The 21864-nt window shown below is 33.7% G+C and overlaps 1 protein-coding gene across 1 annotated transcript in view; it reads left to right on the top strand.

Annotated features, from left to right (window-relative positions):
* Positions 1–21864, top strand: part of BMP5 (bone morphogenetic protein 5) — a 124990-nt gene that overhangs the window by 39142 nt on the left and 63984 nt on the right. Inside the window, exon 2 of the mRNA XM_031012617.2 lies at positions 16638–16830. Coding sequence (XP_030868477.1) covers positions 16638–16830 — 193 coding nt within the window. The remainder of the gene's footprint in view (positions 1–16637; positions 16831–21864) is intronic.

Raw genomic sequence — 21864 nt, 5'->3', positions numbered from 1 at the left:
GATTTCTCATGCTGGACTTCTAGATTTAAACCTCTCTAGAGTAATAGAAAAAGGTTTCTGTTTATTTGTTTTTACTTTTAAAATATGCTCTCTAGTCTTTGCAAAATAGTTACATACGCACATGTTATGTAATTTGGTTAATATTTGCTACTTAATGCTAACAATTTTGTTGCAAAAATCCAATAATAATCACTTTCAAGCTTAGTTTGAACAGTAGTTATTGATTTTTATATAGTACTTAATAAAACAATGTGTTTTTAGTCCTCAATTTATTTCATGAAATACTTTACGCACTCAATAAACATCATCTATAATTAAAATAATTGTTTATCCTGTGATATTTTGTGAGTCTTTTGGATATCTTAATCAACTTTACAAATTTGTTAATTTTTTGATTGGGAAAATTGAGCTAGGTAGCCTACATTTAAATAAGCATATAGATGATGTTATGATTTTATTTAATATTTAAGAAAGAAAGAAAATGCCGTATTGTGTTAAATCAAAATGTATTGAAAACATACCATCAGTGGTATAGATTACATCCCTATTGTTTAGTTCCAAACTAATGCTGTTTAACTTTAAATTTATCTCTTACTTTAGTTTCACATTTAAATTGAAAACTGTTTGTAATTCTTTTCCCCAAATTGTTTCTGACAGAAAATTCTTTTCTTAGTCTCTTGCCACTGAAGCGATTTTCAAGTGTTGCAAATTTGCTCTGTTATCTTTCCCTCTTGAACACAATGTAGGCTATAGTTGGCATTTTAGAAAGGAAAAATGGATTTCTAGAAATTGAACATAATCCAAGCCTCAGACAGAGGGAGAAGGAAAAGTAGGACCATGTACTCCTGAGAAATGAACAACATAGCTTAGCATTAAACACAACAGTACTGTCTACAACATGCATTGTTAACAGTGAAAGCTGCTTTTCATTCACAATTTCAAGCTGAGCAGCTTGTACCTAATAGGTGCTCAGTAAATATGAATCGAGCTAGATTTGCAGTTTGAGTTGATTTGCAAGTTAGTATGTAATGCTAAATGTTAAACAGTATTGCTTAACCAAGTCAAAGTGTTCCTGTACATGTGCATTTGAAATCCGGGAAATAATTTCTGCTCAGTTAGGAAGTTTTGCCCCACCCATGTTACACATTTGCATTTGTTTTTATATGCTTTTGATCTAATCTTGGGTTTTCTTAGTTTTTCATTGTTGAGAATTTGGTGGGAAAAATTGGGGACAGGGTCTTTGTTTTCATAAAACTATTTTTCGATAATATCTTGAAAAATAAGGTAAATATTTTTCTGCTAATGAAGCTGTGTCAAAAGACCAAATAAGAATTGCTATTCACAATGAATTTTTCTCAAACTAACTCCACATATAATTTTTTTTTTTTTTGAGATGGAGTTTCACTCTTGTTGCTCAGGCTGGAGAGCAATGGCACAACTTTGTCTCACTTCAGCCTCCGCCTCCTGGGTTCAAATGATTCTCCTGCCTCAGTCTCCTGACTAGCTGGGATTATAGGCACCTGCCACCATGCCCAGCTATTTTTTTGTTTTAATTTTTAGTAGAGACATGGATTCGCCATGTTGGCCAGGCTGGTCTCGAACTTCTGACCTCAGGTGGTCCACCTGCCTCAACTTCCCAAAGTGCTGGGATTATAGGCGTGAGCCACTGCACTTGGCCTCCATATGGAATTTTATGTTATTTGTTTGGTATGTAAGCACATATAGAATCTGTTTCTGTCCATTTAAACATGTTATTTTATTTATTTTTATAGTTAAGTCAATGAGGGTTTGTAAATTATGAGTTTTACTTTTTTGGGGGAAAGGATGGCGTGTATTCCCTTGACAGCTAGTATAGTATCTGCCATATGAAAAAGTTTAATAAAATGATAGTTAAATTTTTATAGCCATAATCTAAATGAATGTATATTGGCCTGAAAAGACAAACAAACAAACAAACATGAAAGCAGCTGAGTGCAAGGTTCCCTTTGAGTCAGTTCAGAATCCTCAAAAACAATAAATATGGCCTTCTATGTCAGAGATAAGAGGCAAGCCACGTTACATACATGAATATCTAGTTTTGCTTATCAATCGAATGGAGATAATATTAGTAATATTTACTTTTATTATTGAATTCTTTTCTCAGAATATAACTAGGGGTAATGAAAAGCAGGATTAAAGGAGCGAGGAAAGGAAGTTTCTGTTAGAAAAGTCTACCCTAAAGTGACTTCAAGAGAACAAGACAATTTAAAATTTCAACAAGCAACACATTAATCATAGATGAAAAAATGCTCAATTTAACTAATGCTAGTTCCATGACCTACATTTCATCTAGAATCAAGCCACCTCAGAGGGTAATTAGGTGATTGCTTGCAGGAAGTTACCCTTTGTTCCCCATTTTCCCACCTTCTTTTGTTCCCCAATCGTGTGCCCAAAATGGTGGCTAAATGATAATCATTCAATAGACATGAAAACTGTTTTCCTCTTTTTTCTTTTACTAAATACATTATTGTATTAAATGAAATTATAGATTTTTGCATAATGTCTCATAACTGTTATTAAAATTTTTATAGTCATCATCATTATTGTTAGTGGTTCTCTCTGGACATTGTAGGACTTCTGAATATACACCAAAGTTTATAAATTCATTAGGATTCCATGATTGAATATGGGATATCTTGCATGATTTTGGGTAAGAAGAAAAGAGACACTATATCCTTTAGTTTCTGTGCCACTTTTAACATAGTTAACGACACAGACTTTTATCCTTCAGAGATTGCTGTCCTGTTTACATATTGCATGAATTTACTAGGTAATAAATATTAATGAGCTTTTTTAGCCCTTCATTCTTTCAGATGCATTGAGTTTCTCTTTCAAATGAGTTCACCTAATCCTTTCCATTACCCTTGTCAGCTCTGTTCTGTGTAATGATTATTTACATGGCTTCCTAGAGTTATTTTAAGTTTTGCTGGTTTCCTTCAAAAGCAGAAAAAGAATAAAGCCTGTCATAACTGGAAACATGTAAAGCACAACTTAGGTTTGAGATAATTTTTGTTTTCACTATGTGTTAAAACCAATGTGGCATATGCTGGTTAGTGATGTTGATATGTTTTCAAAGTCATGCCTTATTTGAGGCTGTGAACACACATCAAGGGGCGAGAAAATGAAGCAGAACTTTAAGTACATTTGCTGTTTCTACACAAAAGCAATTTTTGTTGTACTTAGTTGTGATTGTAGGAATAACACTTGCATTTTGCAGAGTCTAAACATCCTGTACTGTGGTCAATGACATGCAGATTACTGAAAATGCTCCCTAGTGTTAGATATTCATAATATCTCTGATTTATTTATTTTTTATTTCTTAGAGACAGGATCTTCCTCTGTCGCACAGGCTGGAGTGCAGTGGCATGATCATAGCTCACTTCAACCTTGAACTCCTGGGCTCAAGTCATCTTCCTGCTTGAGTCCCTGGAGTATCTAGAACTACAGGCGTGTGCCACCATTCCCAACTAATTTTTTTTTTTTTAATTTTTGTAGAGACAGGGTCTTGCTATGTTGCACAAGCTGGTCTCAAACTCCTGCCCTCAAGTGATCCTCCTGCCTTAGTCTCCCAAAGTGCTGGGATTATAGGCATGGACCACTGCACCTGTACTATGATTTATTTTTAAAGGAACAAAACCCAAAGGAAAAGTGAGACACAGAATTTTGGAATTTGCATTAACACTGTGACAGAGCAAAAAGATAAAGCTCAAAGAGAAATTCAGTAACCTTCTGGCACGTTTAATAGGAGGCATTGATGTCGTTAGGTACCGATTTGAATGCATGCTCCATAGATTACTATACTTATGAACTTGGATAAGTTACTTTTTCTTCAATTAGATATGTCATGTTTTATCAAATATATTTCACATGTAAGTACATGTAAAACCAATTACTATTAAAACAGATGAGAAGCACAAAGCTAGATATTTAAATACAGGTGCTTAGTGGATTCTTTCAGAGGATGAGATAAACACAGCCTCTGAGTAAAATCCTGGCTTAATTTGCCTAACAGTTTTTAAAGACTCTTTTCTGGGGAGGTATTGTCCTGGGGATTTGGGGGATCTGCCAAGTGGCAAGCCCAAGTACAGTCCAGCCAACTGAAACATGGTGAGGGGAGGTGAGCTTTTCTGCAATCTCAGTTTCCAGGCTCATTGTGATCAACAGACAGCTCTCAGGAGTAGGGAAAAAAAGAAAACAAAAATTCACTGGGGAGAAGTGAGTGTTCTCAAATGACCCAAGAGGCAGCATGGCTTTGAGGAGAGAGCAAGAACTTCATGAAGACATGTCAGGAGAGCTACTTGTAGGTACAATTCAAGTCTTGGCTCACCTAGACTTTGTCAGGTCCCAAAGATGGTACAAATGGTAAATGGGATATTTGTGATGTTAGCCCTTAATATAGCTTTCCAATACGGACTATTTGCCTCCTATACTTGGAGCACAGCTGTTGTCCTGAAATCTCCCTTCTTAAGCATTATTTTTGTCTCTCTCTGTGTTAGACCTTCTCTCTCCTGTTACCCACGTCTTTGTCTTCTTTCTGGTTTATTTATTTCTTATATGTATGTGATTTGTATTTTGTCTCTGGAAGCCTGTAAAATCTTCTGTTTGCCTCCAGTGTTCTAAATGTTCACAACGATGTGTGTCCACTGAGCAGGGAACACTGGTTTTTAATCTTGAAATTTTTTGTACTTCAGATAAGTGAATTGAACTATTTCTTTGATGATTTGCTTTTTCTTTTTTTCTTCATCTCTCTTTCCAGAAACTATTATTTGGCTAATTCTGGACATTTTTATTTTTTTATTTTTTAAAGTCTTCTTTTCTAATTTTCCACTTCTAATTGCTCTCTTTTTTGAGAATTTGCTCAATTCAATCTTTCAAACTGAGATTAACTTTCTGCTTTACTTCCAAGAGATGTTTTAGCATTGACTGTTCCTATTTCTATTTTATAGGATTTGTATTAGTACTTGTTCCATGGCTGCAATAATTTCTTTTAGCCCTTAAAGGATAATATAGTAGTTTTTTAGTAGGTTCCTTCAAGTTCCTTTCCTTAAAAAAATCAATTTTTACATTTATATCTCAAGGTGGAGAATTTTCTCAGCTATCTGGTAATAATTGGTTGTCTGTGCTTATTTAATAGTGAGATATTAAAATGCTGATTAGCAACTTAGCATATTGGTGGAACTTGTCAGTATTATTTTCCCTTTAGGATGCTGTTTCTTTGCTATTTTGTGGAAACTTGGTCTTTTCCTCTTGATTTGTCAGATTTCAAAAAGAGGATTCTCATTCTCTTGCCTAGAAGGTATAACCCTAGCTGTCGACATCCTGGCAACCAAGTGGGGAAAGAAGCCGGGAATTTAGCATTCAGGGTGAATATTCTTGTCTAGTTCCTCTGTCTTGAGTATGCTAACACACTCTAACTGTGCCTGGTGTTGCCAGTGAAGAACCCTCTGTTTTCCCTTCTTTAGGAAAAAAAAAAATGTCTAAACTTCTCATGTAGGAAAGAACAGTCACTCAAAAGCACAGAATGTGAAGAGAAACCTAAGAATCTACCTGCTTTGTAAACTTCTAATACTCAAACATGCTTATTTTAACCTCAAACTTGTATCTGCTTTACACAATCATTTCTGGAGGTAGTAGATATCATCAATTCCTGACCATTTTGGAGAATATGTGACTTAAATTGTTTTAATTCAGCCTTTTCTATTGTAAATTTAGGTTTTATGTAACAGTACATATGAGTTAGTTAGATGGATTACTAAATAACATTAAGAACAAGTCAAACTTAACAGCAAAAGCATCAGAAAACAGATCATCTGATAACTAACATAACATTGGATTGGAGACTCAGGAAATTATTAAATTTGAATCTAAAATAAGATGGTCTAACATAAATCTCAAAAGACTTATTGTTGTTTCCAGGTGTGCATCTTAAGAAACTTGAAGGGTTTGTATATTTGAACTCAAAACCAGATACTGCTCAAAGATGCGTAGCTGAATTTTGCTCTGAGTTTTGTGGTTGACCTGAAATCCCAATACAAAGGAAAAGTCCAAGAGTGTGAAACCAGATCAACCCAAATATGAGACTGTTCATGTGAATACTCTGTGAACTGAGACCACTAAGGATCCCTTGACTCTAATTACAGTGTGGTCTCATTCAATAAAATGTAGGAAGATCATGTGATTTCTTTATTGATTCTGGCACCTGTTAAATCTTTATTAAATACACATATGTTCTGAAGTAACTCTCCAATTATACATCTTTAAATACAATACATTGATTCATATAACTCACAATTTTAATAATGTGCTATAAAGAGATGTTAAGCAAGTCATGTATTATGTATTCCAGTTTCTAACTGTAAATGTAAAGACTGATAAAGTTTAATTTGTAAGGATGATATTAGGGAAACATGACATATAATAGCAGTCCTAACAACCAAATATAAAAGAAACACACAAAACAACCATACTTTTGAAGGGACCAAATGTTTTTAATACCTTAAAAAGAAGCTTAAAAATTATAAATATGTTACCAAAGATTTGGTTATATTACATATACACAGTTTGGTGGAATATTTTTATATGCATAAGAAAAAAATCAATGAGAATATAGAAATTATCATATTATGTTCAAAAACACCACGTATGGTGTTTTACAATGCGTAATTCATTCTGTGGATTACTTTAATACAATTCTGATAATAACCATAAGATAAATGTTTTTTTTGCATGGTTATGTATTTTTTGAATTACCTTTTTTTCTTCCTCAAGAGTAATATATTCATTAAAGAATTATAGAGATTGTATTACACTAGCATATGTTTTTAAGTACCAACACAGGTAGTGTGAAACTGAAAATAAATGTGTGACATTAGGATTCTGTCTAGCTATCACTATTTATTTGAATTTCCTTTGAAGAAGAAAGTAAAATATATATATACTATTAGAACTAATATTAATACTATTTTGTGGCATGAGCAGGGCTGTGCCACAGTAGATGGTTGAGGGGTTCTGCTTTTGAATTCACTGGAATGGCAGAGTCTGGATTTAGCCTGCCTTATGAAACAATAAAAAAAAATCTGAAAAAAACAATAAAACCAACATATATTCCTATATTTATTTATTATACATGTATATGAATACCTGCTGTGTGCTAGGGATTGAGGTAAGGAAGAGTGTACAGTAGTAAGCAAAACAAACGTGCTGCTGTTATCAAGCTTACAATCTACTGGGGGAGACATAACGCAAATAATCACTCCTTAGGAAACAAATGTGGGCCACTTGCAGTTCTTGCCTAAACAGAACAGATACATCAGCTACTCCTATATTAATTTTAGAGTGTATATGTAATATATTCTTATAGTTTTATTCCTAATCTTAGAAACCTGTAAAACTAATGTGTCTCTATTAATTTTATATTATTCCATATGATAATCACATTTCTTTGTGATTACATGTCCATGTACCAAACTTCACTGATGCAACCCATTTGGCAGAAAAATTCATAGTTTGTCTTTTTGCAAAATGACAGATTGAACCACAAGTTGAACTTGAGTGAACTCTATTATATTATACCAATTAAAAATTAAAAGTGGTTGATTTCAGATATTTATTTGTTTGTTTAGCTACAAAAATCCTCATATCCTTTAAACTATACAAACTGTGTCTTAAACCCACTCCATTTCCCCCATAGAGAAATGTTGAGCAAATGTAATATACTTGTCAACGTCTTTATTTTTTCAAGTGTTTTTTTCATTGAGTGTAATTATTTTTTCTAAATAAAATGTTCCTAAAATATACCAAGATAAACATTGAATACACTAAAAATGTGATTTTTTAAAAACATACTTTCTTTATTATGTAAATAAAATATGCAAACTCCAACTATTGATATACTTAGGGTGAGTGGCTTCACTTTGACATCATATGCAAAATGGCATGGAGATTACTTGTAAATTATAATCTAAGGAAGTGAGAATGGATTTCAAGCTAGGCTAAGAGCTATTAAAGGGGATAATAGACTTTTGATGTCTGTCTTTTCACAGTAGCACAATAGCTAATTCATGTGACTTCTGACCTTTTAGTGTCTTGTAACCAAGTATTGGCATTAATCTACTACTTATCTGTTGCCCAACCACACTTGATAGTCCCAATCTCTGTTTTCAATTATCAGTCATTAGAGAAGGCACTGAGCAATTTCAGAAGAAAACTCACAAAACCTTTGACCTGTTTTTGTCATGTAACCACAAATATTCACTGTAGATAAACTATCAACTCACTGATTTCAAGATGTAAAGGAAAGTCTTTTGTGTACATAGACTTACTGTAACCTCTATCACCTAAAGGTGGTTAAAAACTGTTTTATTTTACTGATGGAGCAGAAGAATTCACAAGATCGTTTAGTGAAATCTGGTGAGATTAGAATGGTTGACCTCTAGCTGCCAGACAATCTGTAAAAGGAACAGATTTTTTCCACTAAAGAAAATGTAAGAGCTAAATATTGACCAAAAGATGGCTATCAGACAGTTATGCCTTTATTTTAAGTTGTTACAGGTAAACACAAAACATTCTCAAATATTTGTACATAGTGTCATTGAAATCTGTTATTTGTGTAGTAAATATACTCATTCATCATTAACCATTTTTCATTATACAGAATGAATCAGTCAAGTACCACACTTTGTGGGTATTCTAAGCTAATTTTTGACATTTGATATTAATATTTAACCCAAAAAGATGTGTATTTGCTTCTAACATTCACTTAATAATTTTTCCTTTCTAAAATGCTCATAATAAAAACAATAGTAAACTATGTGTGTACTTCGGACTGCATTGTTATCCTCAGTGATAAAAATAACTTAATGACTTTAAGACTTAAAAAAAATTTGTAAGAACCGGTAAATTTGATTACACTGATATTTCTTGGCAATTTGTGAACCTTCAGATATGTGCTACTATGTGTTCCACCAATATATAAACAAGATGTCAAGTAAATACAACTATTTTTTATCTATCCACTGTTGTAGGAACCTAGCCTGCAGTTTTTTTTTTAACTCCATAATAACAAACATTTTTAAATAAACCACAATGACATCTAGCTTCTAGAAAATTTTATTAAGATACCAAATGATTAATTTACCTCTGCTTCCTAAGAGCACTCAGGTCAGAGGAAAACCCTTCCTCTTAGAATTTTCTACTATATGACTTAACAATCCTAATGAGTCCTTTCTAACAGCCTTTTACTGAGATTTGCTGTGGCATCCATCCCATAATACAAGTTGAAACAAGTCAATACACCCAACTTTGTTCATCTGCAAGTGTGTTCCCAGTGTTCTATTGTCTCCACAACACTGACTTAAGGTAGAGGAAAAAGGAAGAAACTAAATGCACAGGAGGAGAGAGCATGCTAAGAATGAGCATAGGAGCTTGGGAGTAAGGCTAAAGCAGAAACATTGTTCCGGAATGGAATAGGAAAACTTTGCCCTGAGACAGATGTAGCAGTTGTTATTAGTTGAAACTTTCATGCAAAGAATATTAGGAGTAATAAGATCTAGATATTATCTCTGGCTTTGTGATAACTAACTCTGTGACAGTGAGAAAGTTAATACTGTTTATCTGTACCATGAGGGAGATAATGGAAGCTACACCTTGTTGGATCAAATTAGGGAAGAAACAAAAAATTAAAATTTATTAATTTTATTAACTCCATCATTAATTAATTTATTGTTACAATTGTTTATTTGTTATTAATTTAATTATTAAATATATAATTTTCATACCAATGCTTGGTATGCATAGCTGTTATCATTACAGTATTCTAAATAATCACTGAAAGCTCATTGCTAGGCCTAATTCAAAGAAAACAGGAACACCTTGAGACCAACTTCATTCTAATTTTAGAGCTTTATGTAAGGCTTAATTCTTGTTTCTAAACTATTATATTTTTAAAGTAAACTAATATTCAATCAACAATTAAATTAATTTTCAAAATTATATGCATTATATTTAAATTGATTTTGAAAATCAATTTGTTTAGTTATAGTAGAGTATTACAATTATTTAACTATCTAATAATTCTTTGAGATTTTGCTTCTTTATAAAACTGTATTCATGAAGTATTTATGAGTAAGAGGATAATAACTAGAAAATTTGAAAGTCAATTGAAATTATTCTTTGAAACAAAACATTCAGGGGGACAATTTTCTTTCATTCAGGTCACATATTACTGTGTACTAACAGGCTCTTAAGACTTCTGGAATCTGGAGTTTTCCACACTCTCTGGAATGGTTATCCATTCATGGAAAACATGTACATGTTCTTTCACTGACCAATACATAAGTCTTTATAGAACTAGGTTTATGTTTTTTGGTGGGCTAGTTAGCGAAGGATATCTTGGAAAGTGATGCATCTTGGTAGTCACATGATATCATTGCTTTTTTTCACTTTTACAATGCAACACAGATTAGTAATAATTCTATGAGTAATCTCTTAATGATTTTTTGCACTCAGCAGCAAACAATGATCTGTATTCTTTCAACAGCTGGCTAGGCTCCTGGGAGAATGCTATCTTTGCCTTACAGCTACTGCTGCTATTTGTGTCTTCCAAGTTACAGCTCTTGTGTGGGAGATTAAGACTGATTGCCCATGAATGCATCTCCTTAAAACTGCAGATAAATCACTACATAGATAAAACTGTAATCCTCTGTTAATTAATTCTACTCTTCAGATAATGTAGACATGAAAATATTTAGTCCAGGACAATTTCATCCAGTTTCTATTAGTGATAAAGTCATTCAGAGAGATATCTGCTTGGGAGGAAAAAAAAAACAACTTCTATCAGTCATTAACTTCTGTTAACTTGTATCTCAACAATAAAAGTCTTCAGTGTGTGTCTTAAACAGAGTTTAACCTTTGCAGAACTTTGACAATTCAGAGCACTTAGGACATAGTTTGGTGCTTATATAAAGGCAATTCAGCTTCTTTTCACTATCAGTCCATTAATCATGGGATGTGAATAATTTGATTCATATTTTACATCTTGTATGCTTTGATGTTACCACTTTTTAAACCAAAATATAATAATAAATTATTTCTCTTCTTCTAGCAGTGTAGTTGAGTTTTCTATTTCTCTAGATAGCTCTGTAATTTCACATAGTTTGGAGTACACACAAAGAAACCTGCTCCCTAGAAGCAGAAGGAAGTGTGTTTACCATTATTGTTGTGTTTGTGATTTGGGTGGTAAAATGTATACGTTTTGCTGAAGTTTTGATGTTTCATTTTCTGTGAGTTTGTGTATGTGTGTGTGGGTATGGGAAAGCAACTTGTTTTAATTTTTTTAGAGAGCGCTGTTGGCAACCATCAGTTCTAATAAATAAACAACCCTATGTTGATGGATTTATTTGAATGGAATAATTTTACATGATAATATTTGGGATGATCTACACCTCCATCCATAAAGTGTACCATTGTAAAGTTTCCTTTTTTCATTTTTATGGTGATATTAAATGGCTTACACCTGGAAATCTTTAAAACGTGTGTGTGTCATAAATGACAACGAGAGAAGAGTCTGGGATTAGTGAAGTCTATGTATGGCTGTTTGCAAAATGCACCCCCCTCTTGGTCTTGTTAGACAGGTCAGCACATGTAAGAATTTGGACAGGCTGCTGTGGTCTCCTTTTAAACACAATTATTAGAAGCAAATTGATTGACACAAGTGTTTGTTACTAAACACTCTTTCTATTCTCACACGAGAGAAATGTCATTTTTGGGCTGAGATAAGGGATGGTACTAGGAAAAAAAGCATTAACCCCTGATCTCAGTGTATCTTTACTCTGTGTCCTTCTATCCCCTTTAACAAGTCTGGGTCTGGCTTAAATGAGCCAAACCTTCTGCCTTTTTGTTTGTCTTGTTTTATTTGTTTTTATATGGTAATTAAGAGATGCTTTTTCACCACCAAAGAGGGAATGTGTTTAGGGCTTTTATGGAGTCTTGCGTATCTATATCTGATAAAACAGATTTTACTGGAAATACTGGTAAAGATTCTGGAAATTCATGGTATTTGGTTGATGTAAAATATACATTAAGGAATGAATTAAAAGGGCCAAATACATGAATCTCAAAACCAAAAATAGTATACACTTCTCTGTTTTTTTTCTTCTCATTTACTTGTGTATCTTTTAACCTTCCCAAGTCATTTACCACTGCAGTAGGTTATAGCATACTGTAATATACAAAAAGACAGAATGCTTAATATTTACCAAATTTGTCACAATGTGAATAAGACAAAGATCTTTCTTAAAAAGCTGACATTTAAGGAGTGTTAAATGTGTGTGTTTGTTCTTTTTCATCTACTTTGGGAGTTTTGATTTTGGTAGCAGCTCTGGTAAATAAAAGGTTGGGTATGAAGGAATTCTGCCGGTGAATCACAATTATGTCAAAATTAAAAGCTATAATTAAATTTCAACATATGGTTGTAGTGAAAGTATGATGTTACATTAACATATATAGTATATAATACTCAAATTATATAATCATTTGTTTATTCATAAAATATTCCTTAGATAAGAAATGTAATCAATATTAAATAAGTGAATAAAAACACATGTGCTAAGATAAAGATAGGAGGAGGTGTGTTCTAAAAGAATGAACTGAGTCCAGAAAGAATGGCATGTCTTTATTATGGGAGCATCATAAAGGGAAGGGGAAGGGTTCTTTGGAGAGAGGATAATGAAAGCACTGAAACAAGGTCAACTTTCCCACGAAATAGATTGAAAACATAACAAAACAAAAACAATATTCAGAAAAACACACTCCGACTGTGTTAATGAGGGCTTGGAAATTGAAATCCTGGGATGAAATCTGTTATCTTCCGATTACAAGTTTTGGGCTCTTTGACAAGTTATAAAACTAGTGGACATAAGTAGGGTCAGGGGATTAAATGAAATATGTACCACGCAAATGATACTTAAATAAGTTACCATGGCTTCAGCCAAGGGGGAATGCAGCAGGAGTTGCTGAGTGGAAAGAGATGACTAGATTTTGACCCATTCATGCAATTTTTCATTCAATTAATATTTATTAAAAGATTTCTCTGGATTATGTATTGTGATGTGTTAGATGCTACATACTTTTTGGTGATCAAATTCCTTATTCTGTTCTTCACTTTTTTGTGTACTGCTGAAAGACATTGTTTAAACTAACAATGAACTAGCCTCTAAGTGCAGAACAGTAGGATGTCATTATGTAGGTGGTATAGGTATTGAACGAAGATTTATAATAAACTTTAGGAGACAGACATCTGTTACCATGTAGCTGTCATCACCCAATTTCTTATTCTTAAGTCAGGGATATTAATATTTGCCACCTCCCTAGTGTTACTGTTTGAGGTAACTGAGATTACATTGTTGAATATTTGTGGGCATCATTAGGCTGTAAGTCTTATTCCATTACTCATTCCAATATGTCCCATGGAATTTATTGTTGCAATTATGATTCAAAGCAGTAGGATATAAGGATTTGAGTCACCAGACAAGTCTGCAATGCAACTTCGTTCTGTGTGGTATATTTAATACAAAATTTTATTAAACTCTTTGAAAATGAGTCCCCTTAAGGGTTTAAGTTAAATAGCTTGGATTAGAAAACTGAAATTTTATAATAATGGCTGAAATTCTAGCTTTCTACTTTATTACACTAACATCTCACAGGGGATTCCAGAACGGTAGATTACTTTACATAACATGAATTCAATACTCATCTGCATTAAGCAGGTGCACACTTTAGGTTGGATCCTAGCAAACTCATGTCTTAGCCTTTATTTTTAGGACTATACTTGTTGCTTTTTGGTTAAAATTTTAAATATACAATTTAATATTAATGAAAAAATGAATAATGGTTGTTATCACTTAGAATTATGAATATTGTCCTTCAGAATGGAGAAAATATATTTTCAAATGTCTGGTTGGTGCATATATCATGAAGTATAGTATTTGTCAAGCAGGGTCTGGGACAGTGCCACCTAGGCCAACACATGACAATTTCTGCAGCAAAGCAATAAATATTTATAGAAACTGGGATAAAAAGAGACTTTAAATCACTTCATGTCAGTTAACTTCTGGTTCTTCTGTCAAAAGAGCTTGAAAACAAACTCATAGTTTTCAGAATGTTTTGGATTTTGGACTTGTAAATACAAGATTTTAGGTCTGTGTTAATAAAATAGGACAAAGCCATAGTGTGTAAGCAGACGCAGCATATCCTGACATTTAACAACCATGGATTGGTGACACCAAATGCCTGGGTTCAAAGTTTTTGGTAAGGTATTTATTCCCCATGCTTCCACAGTTGCTTCGTTTCTAAAATGAGGATAATAAGAGAACCTACCTTGTAGGCTGTTATGAGGCAGAATATGTTAATATTAATAAGATGATAAAATACTGAGAATATAGTCTGGCATATAAATGCTATTTAGATATGGTCACATGATGTCATCTACTTCATTTGAATTTAGGATAAGAAAATAAGAATACAGTGAGTTAGATTTAGTTCCCTGAAAGCAAAAGTTGTGGCTAGTTTTAGCATTTTTACATGCACATCAGTTACTAGCTACTTAGGTAGCAGGCATTTTCTTCCCCTAGACTTCCACTCTCACACAGCCCAGTCAAATGGACAAAAGGGAGAGGAAGGAGGAGTGTGCAGTCTGCACTATCATGGCAGTCTGCACTATCACCAGAGACGAGATTTAAATTATGGACCAAAATAACATCTTACAAATGGGTTTTTTGTCCTTATTTAGGAAAAGTTGATTAATAATCTCTCTGGAAATAGACCTTTCTTAGGACCAAGATAATGATATTTTAAGAGAATAATTTTATGAATCATGTGAGGTGGTGTTACTGTAGTCAGACAGCCAAAGAGCATCATCCTTGCCAAGATCCACAGGACAAAAATGCTTCCAACTGGGTACAGTGGGGAACACCTATAGTAGTCCCAGCTACTTGGGAGGCTATGGCAGGAGGATGGCTTGAGTCCAGGGTTTCTGTAAAATAAAATTTAAAAAAATATGTCCCCAAATGTGCTACATTTTTCTGTATGCCTGCTTTAGAGTCTGAGATGGAGGTGAGGATCAGCTTCTTGCTCTCTCCTGAACCACCTTCCACTCTTCTGGGGAAAATAAACCAGAGATTATTATGGAGGATGAAGGCAAAGAATTGTGGGTTCCTTTGTCAGGAGCTTCAAATGTGGCCACCCATCTGGCCTTGGAACATGATGTTCTAGCAGCCTGGGCTCCGCAGCATCGTTCCTGATGGTCATTATCATCTTTTCCCTTCCATAATCTTAATGCTTCTAGCTTAGGATCCTAAGTTTCATATATGTATAGCAGTGTTATAAATTTTAATTAATCTTCTAAAGGTTTCCAATTTTTGAGCTTTGTGGAATCAATTAATACCACTTGTACAATACACTATCTTACACAGCCAGATTATATAATAATATGTCTGATACTTACTGTCCTAAATTCTTCAGCATTTCTTAATATTCCCAAAAGGAACAGTTCTTTGACTTCATTTGTTTGGAAGGTTACTAAAGAGAGGGAAAATATGTTCCCCTCTCAATTCTGAATAATGACAGAGGTTTTTGAGAGACTTTGTACTGCACCAGGGGTAAGAATTTATAAAAATGCTTTAAAAGCAAACAAACAAACAAACAAACAAACAAACAAACAAACAAACAACACGGGGCAGGGTAGCTCATGCAAGTAATCCCAGAACTTTGGGATGCCAAATTGGGAGGATTGCTTGAGCCCAGGATTTCGAGACCAGTCTAGGTAACATAGTGAGACCCTGCCCCTACAAAAAATAAAAAAAATTGGCTGGGTGTGGTGGTGCATGCCTGTAGTCCTAGCTACTCTAGAGGTTGAGGTGGGAGGATCACTTGAGCCTGGGAGGTCCAGGCGTCAGTGAGCGGTGATCATACCAGTGCACTCCAGCTTGGGCAATGGAGTGAGACCTTTCTCAAGAAAAAAAAAAAAAATGTTTTTAAGAAAAAGAATATTTTATTTGCTGAAAAGAGAAAAAATTTTCTGGGGAAGACATTTTAGAAACAATCTTTCTTGTAAAAATTAGTTTGCTTTATTTACTTGAACTTTGAAAGGCCATAAACACAGTCCTTGTATACTTGCAACTCAGTCCTCTTTCCCATCACCCTCCCATGGCTGTGCTGTCTCTCCAGTCATTTCACCTGGAACTCTGGAGGTTACCGTAACATATTCAGAATTTCTGTATAAAATTTTCTATGGTCTGATACTTGATACATAGTAGTAATCATTTTACAACCTTCACTTTTAAAAACATTTTTGGATAACCTTTCCATTTAGGATCCAGGAATTTGTATAAAACCGCAGAGGTTATATTGCTTTTGAACTAAAGGCTGTTGGTTTGTGGAATTTCCTTTAACTGGAAACACGTTTCAGTTTGTGGTTTTAGTGTTTTTCCAGTTTTATACTATCCTGCTTGTTTGTTTTCTTTCAAAGCTGGAGAATTTATCATTAATTTCCATATTTTATAAAAGACTAACTTTTTTCTCCTCAACCCCCTTTATTTTTTCAGTTGAAAGAGACAAGGATTTTTCTCACCAGCGAAGGCATTACAAAGAATTTCGATTTGATCTTACCCAAATTCCTCATGGAGAGGCAGTGACAGCGGCTGAATTCCGGATATACAAGGACCGGAGCAACAACCGATTTGAAAATGAAACAATTAAGATTAGCATATATCAAATCATCAAGGAATACACAAATAGGTATAATCTTTTTATTTAACTTATTATCCTGGCAAATATATGTAAAATTTTAGTAAAAGCCATTGATAACTCATGTGATCTATCAAACAAATTATTTTTTGGGGGGCAATGTAGTAACATTTAGAGCCAGGTAGAGATATTGGAAGGTAACAGTAATCGATATGAAAATTTTCTCCTACATTCCAGAGCTGCTCCCTACTCCTGACACCAATTCATATACTAAATAGTCTCTTGCTTCTAAAAATGTGCTTTCTAGGTCTGTTGTCTCATTTTGTAAAGTTGTCCTTCATCCCAGAAAACTTCCACTTTGTTCTGCCCACATGAAATGTATAATTAAGATAATGAAATTACTTGGTGTTCTGGAAGTTAGAGAAGCACTGCTTTACTTTTCACTGACATGACTGTAAAAATTGTATGTTCATTTTTATGTGTATTTTGATGTCCTCTGTCTATAAGTTGGTTAATTCGGAATGATACAAAAATGGACAGATAATCTGAAATACTAAATGCATAAAAACCTCAGTTGATAATGACTGCAAATGAACCATTGAAAATAAGTGTTAAAAAGGGACCTTAGTCATTTTCTCCGACATTTAACAAAATGCAGAAATCACTTGGATAACACATTTTTTCAGGTGATGAATCACCTTTGTCAGACAGCTCAGATCTATCTGTCTATCCTATCTATCTATCTATCTATCTATCTATCTATCTATCTATCATGTATCTAAATCTATTTGAAATCCTATATTGAGGTGATATCTCTCTCCCAGTAGCTTTCATTCCTCACATCTAGATCTTCCTTTTGATGAAATAATATATCCTTTTTTGATGAGACAAATATCTAAAGATTGCTATCCTGTCTCCTGTAAGGTACTGTTCTCTCCTTGTTGACAATATTTGCAGTTCTTGATGTTTAGATTTGTCTTGGTCTTCCAGTTTGGCAGAATTTTGCAATAGTGCCTTGCAATACTCAATGAAGAAAAAATTAAAAAGCTTCTGAGGTCATGTCTATTGGTAAAGCCTTCCTGTTAGACTATCCTCTTGGAGATTCACAATGCATATCAGAATATTAAAGTCTTTTTTAAAATTTTTTATTTTAAATCAATTTAATTTTGGTCTTGAATTAAATACAATCTAATTTGGGACATTGTGATGTGCCCAAAGTTTGAGACTAATAGTTTATTTAAAAATAAGGGAAGTTCTTGTTCTGATTCTTTAGAAAAACAAACAGCAACAGAAAAACAAAACAGTGATTATATTTGAGAGCCAGAAAAACTTTGTAAGGAAATAGAAACTTTTTATATGCGTCTGGTATAATAATCAGATCACTTATGTTTGTCATTTTGAGTGGCTTTGCAAATTAGGTACCAAAAGATTAAAAAAAAAAAAAAGCCAGACACTAATGCTGCTCTACCTCTGGTTTAGAATCCACCCTGTATACATGTCATCTAAAGTCATCCCATGTAGACAACCGGAACCCAAAAGGAGGCTGTGGACAATATATGAATATATGCAGGTCTTCCAGCCTAATGACACCTCCCGATATTCCTGACACACAAAAGGGCTTTATGTTACCACAGTATGGTTTACTCAGAAGTTAGTCTGGGGGTGCCATTCACCTGAGTTGTTTGGCTTGAATACACAAAGACTTTTTTCTCTACCATGGCTATTTTAAATAAATAATTATTATTATCATTGCAACCACAGAAGACCACCAATATGATGGATTCATCAGGGTTTCCATTATGTACATTGTTTTTCTGGTTTTAAGCTATTTCAGCTGCTTAACATTCAATTAGGCTACGCCTTGGCTTCTAGATTGTAGGAGTGTTTGTCATTGTGGACAGTTCTGAGGCAGATTTCTTTTTTATTTTATTTTATTTTATTATTATTATACTTTAAGTTTTAGGGTACATGTGCACAATGTGCAGGTTCATTACATATGTATACATGTGCCATGTTGGTGTGCTGCACCCATTAACTCGTCATTCAGCATTAGGTATATCTCCTAATGCTATCCCTCCCCCCTCCTCTCACCCCACAACAGTCCCTAGTGTGTGATGTTCCCCTTCCTGTGTCCATGTGTTCTCATTGTTCAATTCCCACCTATGAGTGAGAACATGAGGTGTTTGGTTTTTTGTCCTTGCGATAGTTTGCTGGGAATGATGGTTTCTAGCTTCATCCATGTCTCTGCAAAGGACATGAACTCATCATTTTTTATGGCTGCATAGTATTCTGTGGTGTATATGTGCCATATTTTCTTAATCCAGTCTATCATTGATGGACATTTGGGTTGGCTCCAAATCTTTGCTATTGTGAATAGTGCTGCAATAAACATACGTGTGCATGTGTCTTTATAGCAGCATGATTTATAATCCTTTGGGTATATACCCAGTAATGGGATGGCTGGGTCAAATGGTATTTCTAGTTCTAGATCCTTGAGGAATCGCCACACTATCTTCCACAATGGTTGAACTAGTTTACAGTCCCACCAACAGTGTAAAAGTGTTCCTATTTCTCCACATCCTCTCCAGCATCTGTTTTTTCCTGACTTTTTAATGATTGCCATTCTAACTGGTGTGAGATGGTATCTCATTGTGGTTTTGATTTGCATTTCTCTGATGGCCAGTGATGATGAGCATTTTTTTCATGTGTCTCTTGGCTGCATAAATGTCTTCTTTTGAGAAGTGTCTGTTCATATCCTTCGCCCACTTGTTGATAGAGTTGTTTGTTTTTTTCTTGTAAATTTGTTTGCGTTCTTTGTAGATTCTGGATATTAAAGTCTTACAAAGGCTTTACAGTGACAACACACACACACACACACACACACACACGTACGTGCACATGCCCTCTCAATTCTATTTTAACTAGTCTTCCTCAAAATTATCTGGCTAGGGATTCATTGGGTGTGTAGTACTTATTAATATCATATGGAACGCTAGTTCAGCAGAACTCACTTTAATACGTACTGACTGATATGCATTGTTATTTTTAACAGCAGTAATTTGAAGGCAGAAAGACCTATATTTGTTTCTCAGCTTTAACACTGACTAGCTATTTGTCTGCAGATAAGTTACGTTTTTAAAAAATCTCAATCTAATGGTTCCATTTATAAAATTAAGATACTAATATTATTTTCTTATAGGGCCAGGCATATATAGTGAATACTATAATATGTTATTTTTATGTTAAATAATAATAATATCTTTCAAAATTAGTGAGAAGAGTTGAAAATAATATTCTGAATGTTAGTTAATAATATTGCCAAAACTAACAAATTGTTTTATTCATAGTTATCTTTTTCTATGTCTGTTTTCACACTTGGATTATGAGTTTTTTAAAGAAGAGATAAGGATAAGTTATTTATTTTTATCCTCAGCACTACCATTTTCCTCAGTATGATTCAATGCTTTGACATCATTATTACTCAAAATTGGAATACTACTTCCATATACATATCCTAAAATGTTTGAATTATGTTTATTTTTTGTCAGTTATATATATTTTATGTATGTTGAGTTTATAGTTGGTTATTTATATCCTAAGCATTTTTTTCAGCAATGATTGTCATACCAGTTTTCTATCCTCCAGAATATATTTATTAATTGTATTTAATTGCAGAATTTTACATTGATCACAATTAAAATTCCTATCTTTTCTGTATGCCCACTGTTCTGTCTGCTCAGTATATTTCTTAATGTCATCTAATGAAGCTCCCTTTGAGCTTACTTTCACCTTTCTATTTTCTAAGGATGTGAATGGTATAATTTAACACATGACAAAAATTATGAAAATAAAGAACTAAGAGTCTATTAATACTTTATAGTCTATTTCTAAATAAACTAATGCTTATTTTTATTAACAGTCCTTTTGGAATATTTATGGATATTGATGCTTAGTTCACGTGACTTCATAGTTTTGGGAAATTTTAATTCTCTTTACAAAAATGAAATGTTTGTTTATCTTGCACCTCTGATATTTTTCTAATTATACCTGATTTAAAAAATATTACTCTTAATGTTTCTGCTACTATAGCTACGTATTGTTTCAGTATTCTTTGGTATAATTTGGCTAAGACTTTATTTTAACATGTGTTTAAATCTACTCTCAGATTTAGGATTTCACTGATATTTTTCATAATTCCTTTGACTTAATTTGTAAAATCTAAAGTGCATGTATATCTTTACCTGGCATCCTCTTCCATTGCCATTTTAAACTCTGGGACGATATAGATTTGATAGGTTTCTATTTAATTTGCCAAATAGTATTTTTAAAAATTCAATTCAATCTTAATTCAGTTCTACCAAGTTCACATTTTTGAACATCTGCTATTGAGTAGTGTTACTGAATTATGATTGTTACTTTATCTTCTAGGGTTATAGTATATTTATTGTCATCTGTGATATTTGTTTTTGCTAATGTATTTGGAATTTTTTACTAATTATTTTTTCAATCCTGAAATATTCACAGAGACTCATACTTCGTATTTCAATTCTTTTTTTTTTTTTTTTTGAGATGGAGTTTCACTCTTGTTGCCCAAGCTGGAGTGCAATGGCACTGTCTCAGCCCACTGCAACCTCTGCCTTCAGGTTTCAAGCGATACTCCTGCCTCAGACTCCTGAGTAGCTGGGACTACAGGCACCCACCACCACACCCGGCTAATTTTTGTATTTTTAGTAGAGAGGGGATTTCACCATGTTGATCAGGCTGGTGGTCTTGAACTCCTGACCTCAGGTGATCCACCCGCCTCAGCCTCCCAAAGTGTTGGGATTACAGGCGTGAGCCACCACGCTTGGCCATATTTCAATTTTATATACTGTTGATCAGGTATGACAATCTCTAGCAAAACACTTTTTTTATTTTAAAATAAGCATTTGTTCATTGACAGAAGTTCATTATTCTGCATTGTAAGAAAATGCAATTCTGTGCCCTGTTATTACCTGTAGATGCAGGATTCACTTTCTGTACTCCCCCTTTTCTTCCAAAGAAAGATGTTTAAGGGAAAGAACATATAGAAATAGCGATATGTCT

This window comes from Gorilla gorilla, chromosome 5 (assembly GCF_029281585.2).
Source record: "Gorilla gorilla gorilla isolate KB3781 chromosome 5, NHGRI_mGorGor1-v2.1_pri, whole genome shotgun sequence".
In the NCBI taxonomy this organism is placed as follows: domain Eukaryota; kingdom Metazoa; phylum Chordata; class Mammalia; order Primates; family Hominidae; genus Gorilla; species Gorilla gorilla.
Note: the sequence above shows the minus strand (reverse complement) of the source record. Positions and strands in the feature narration are given on the sequence as shown.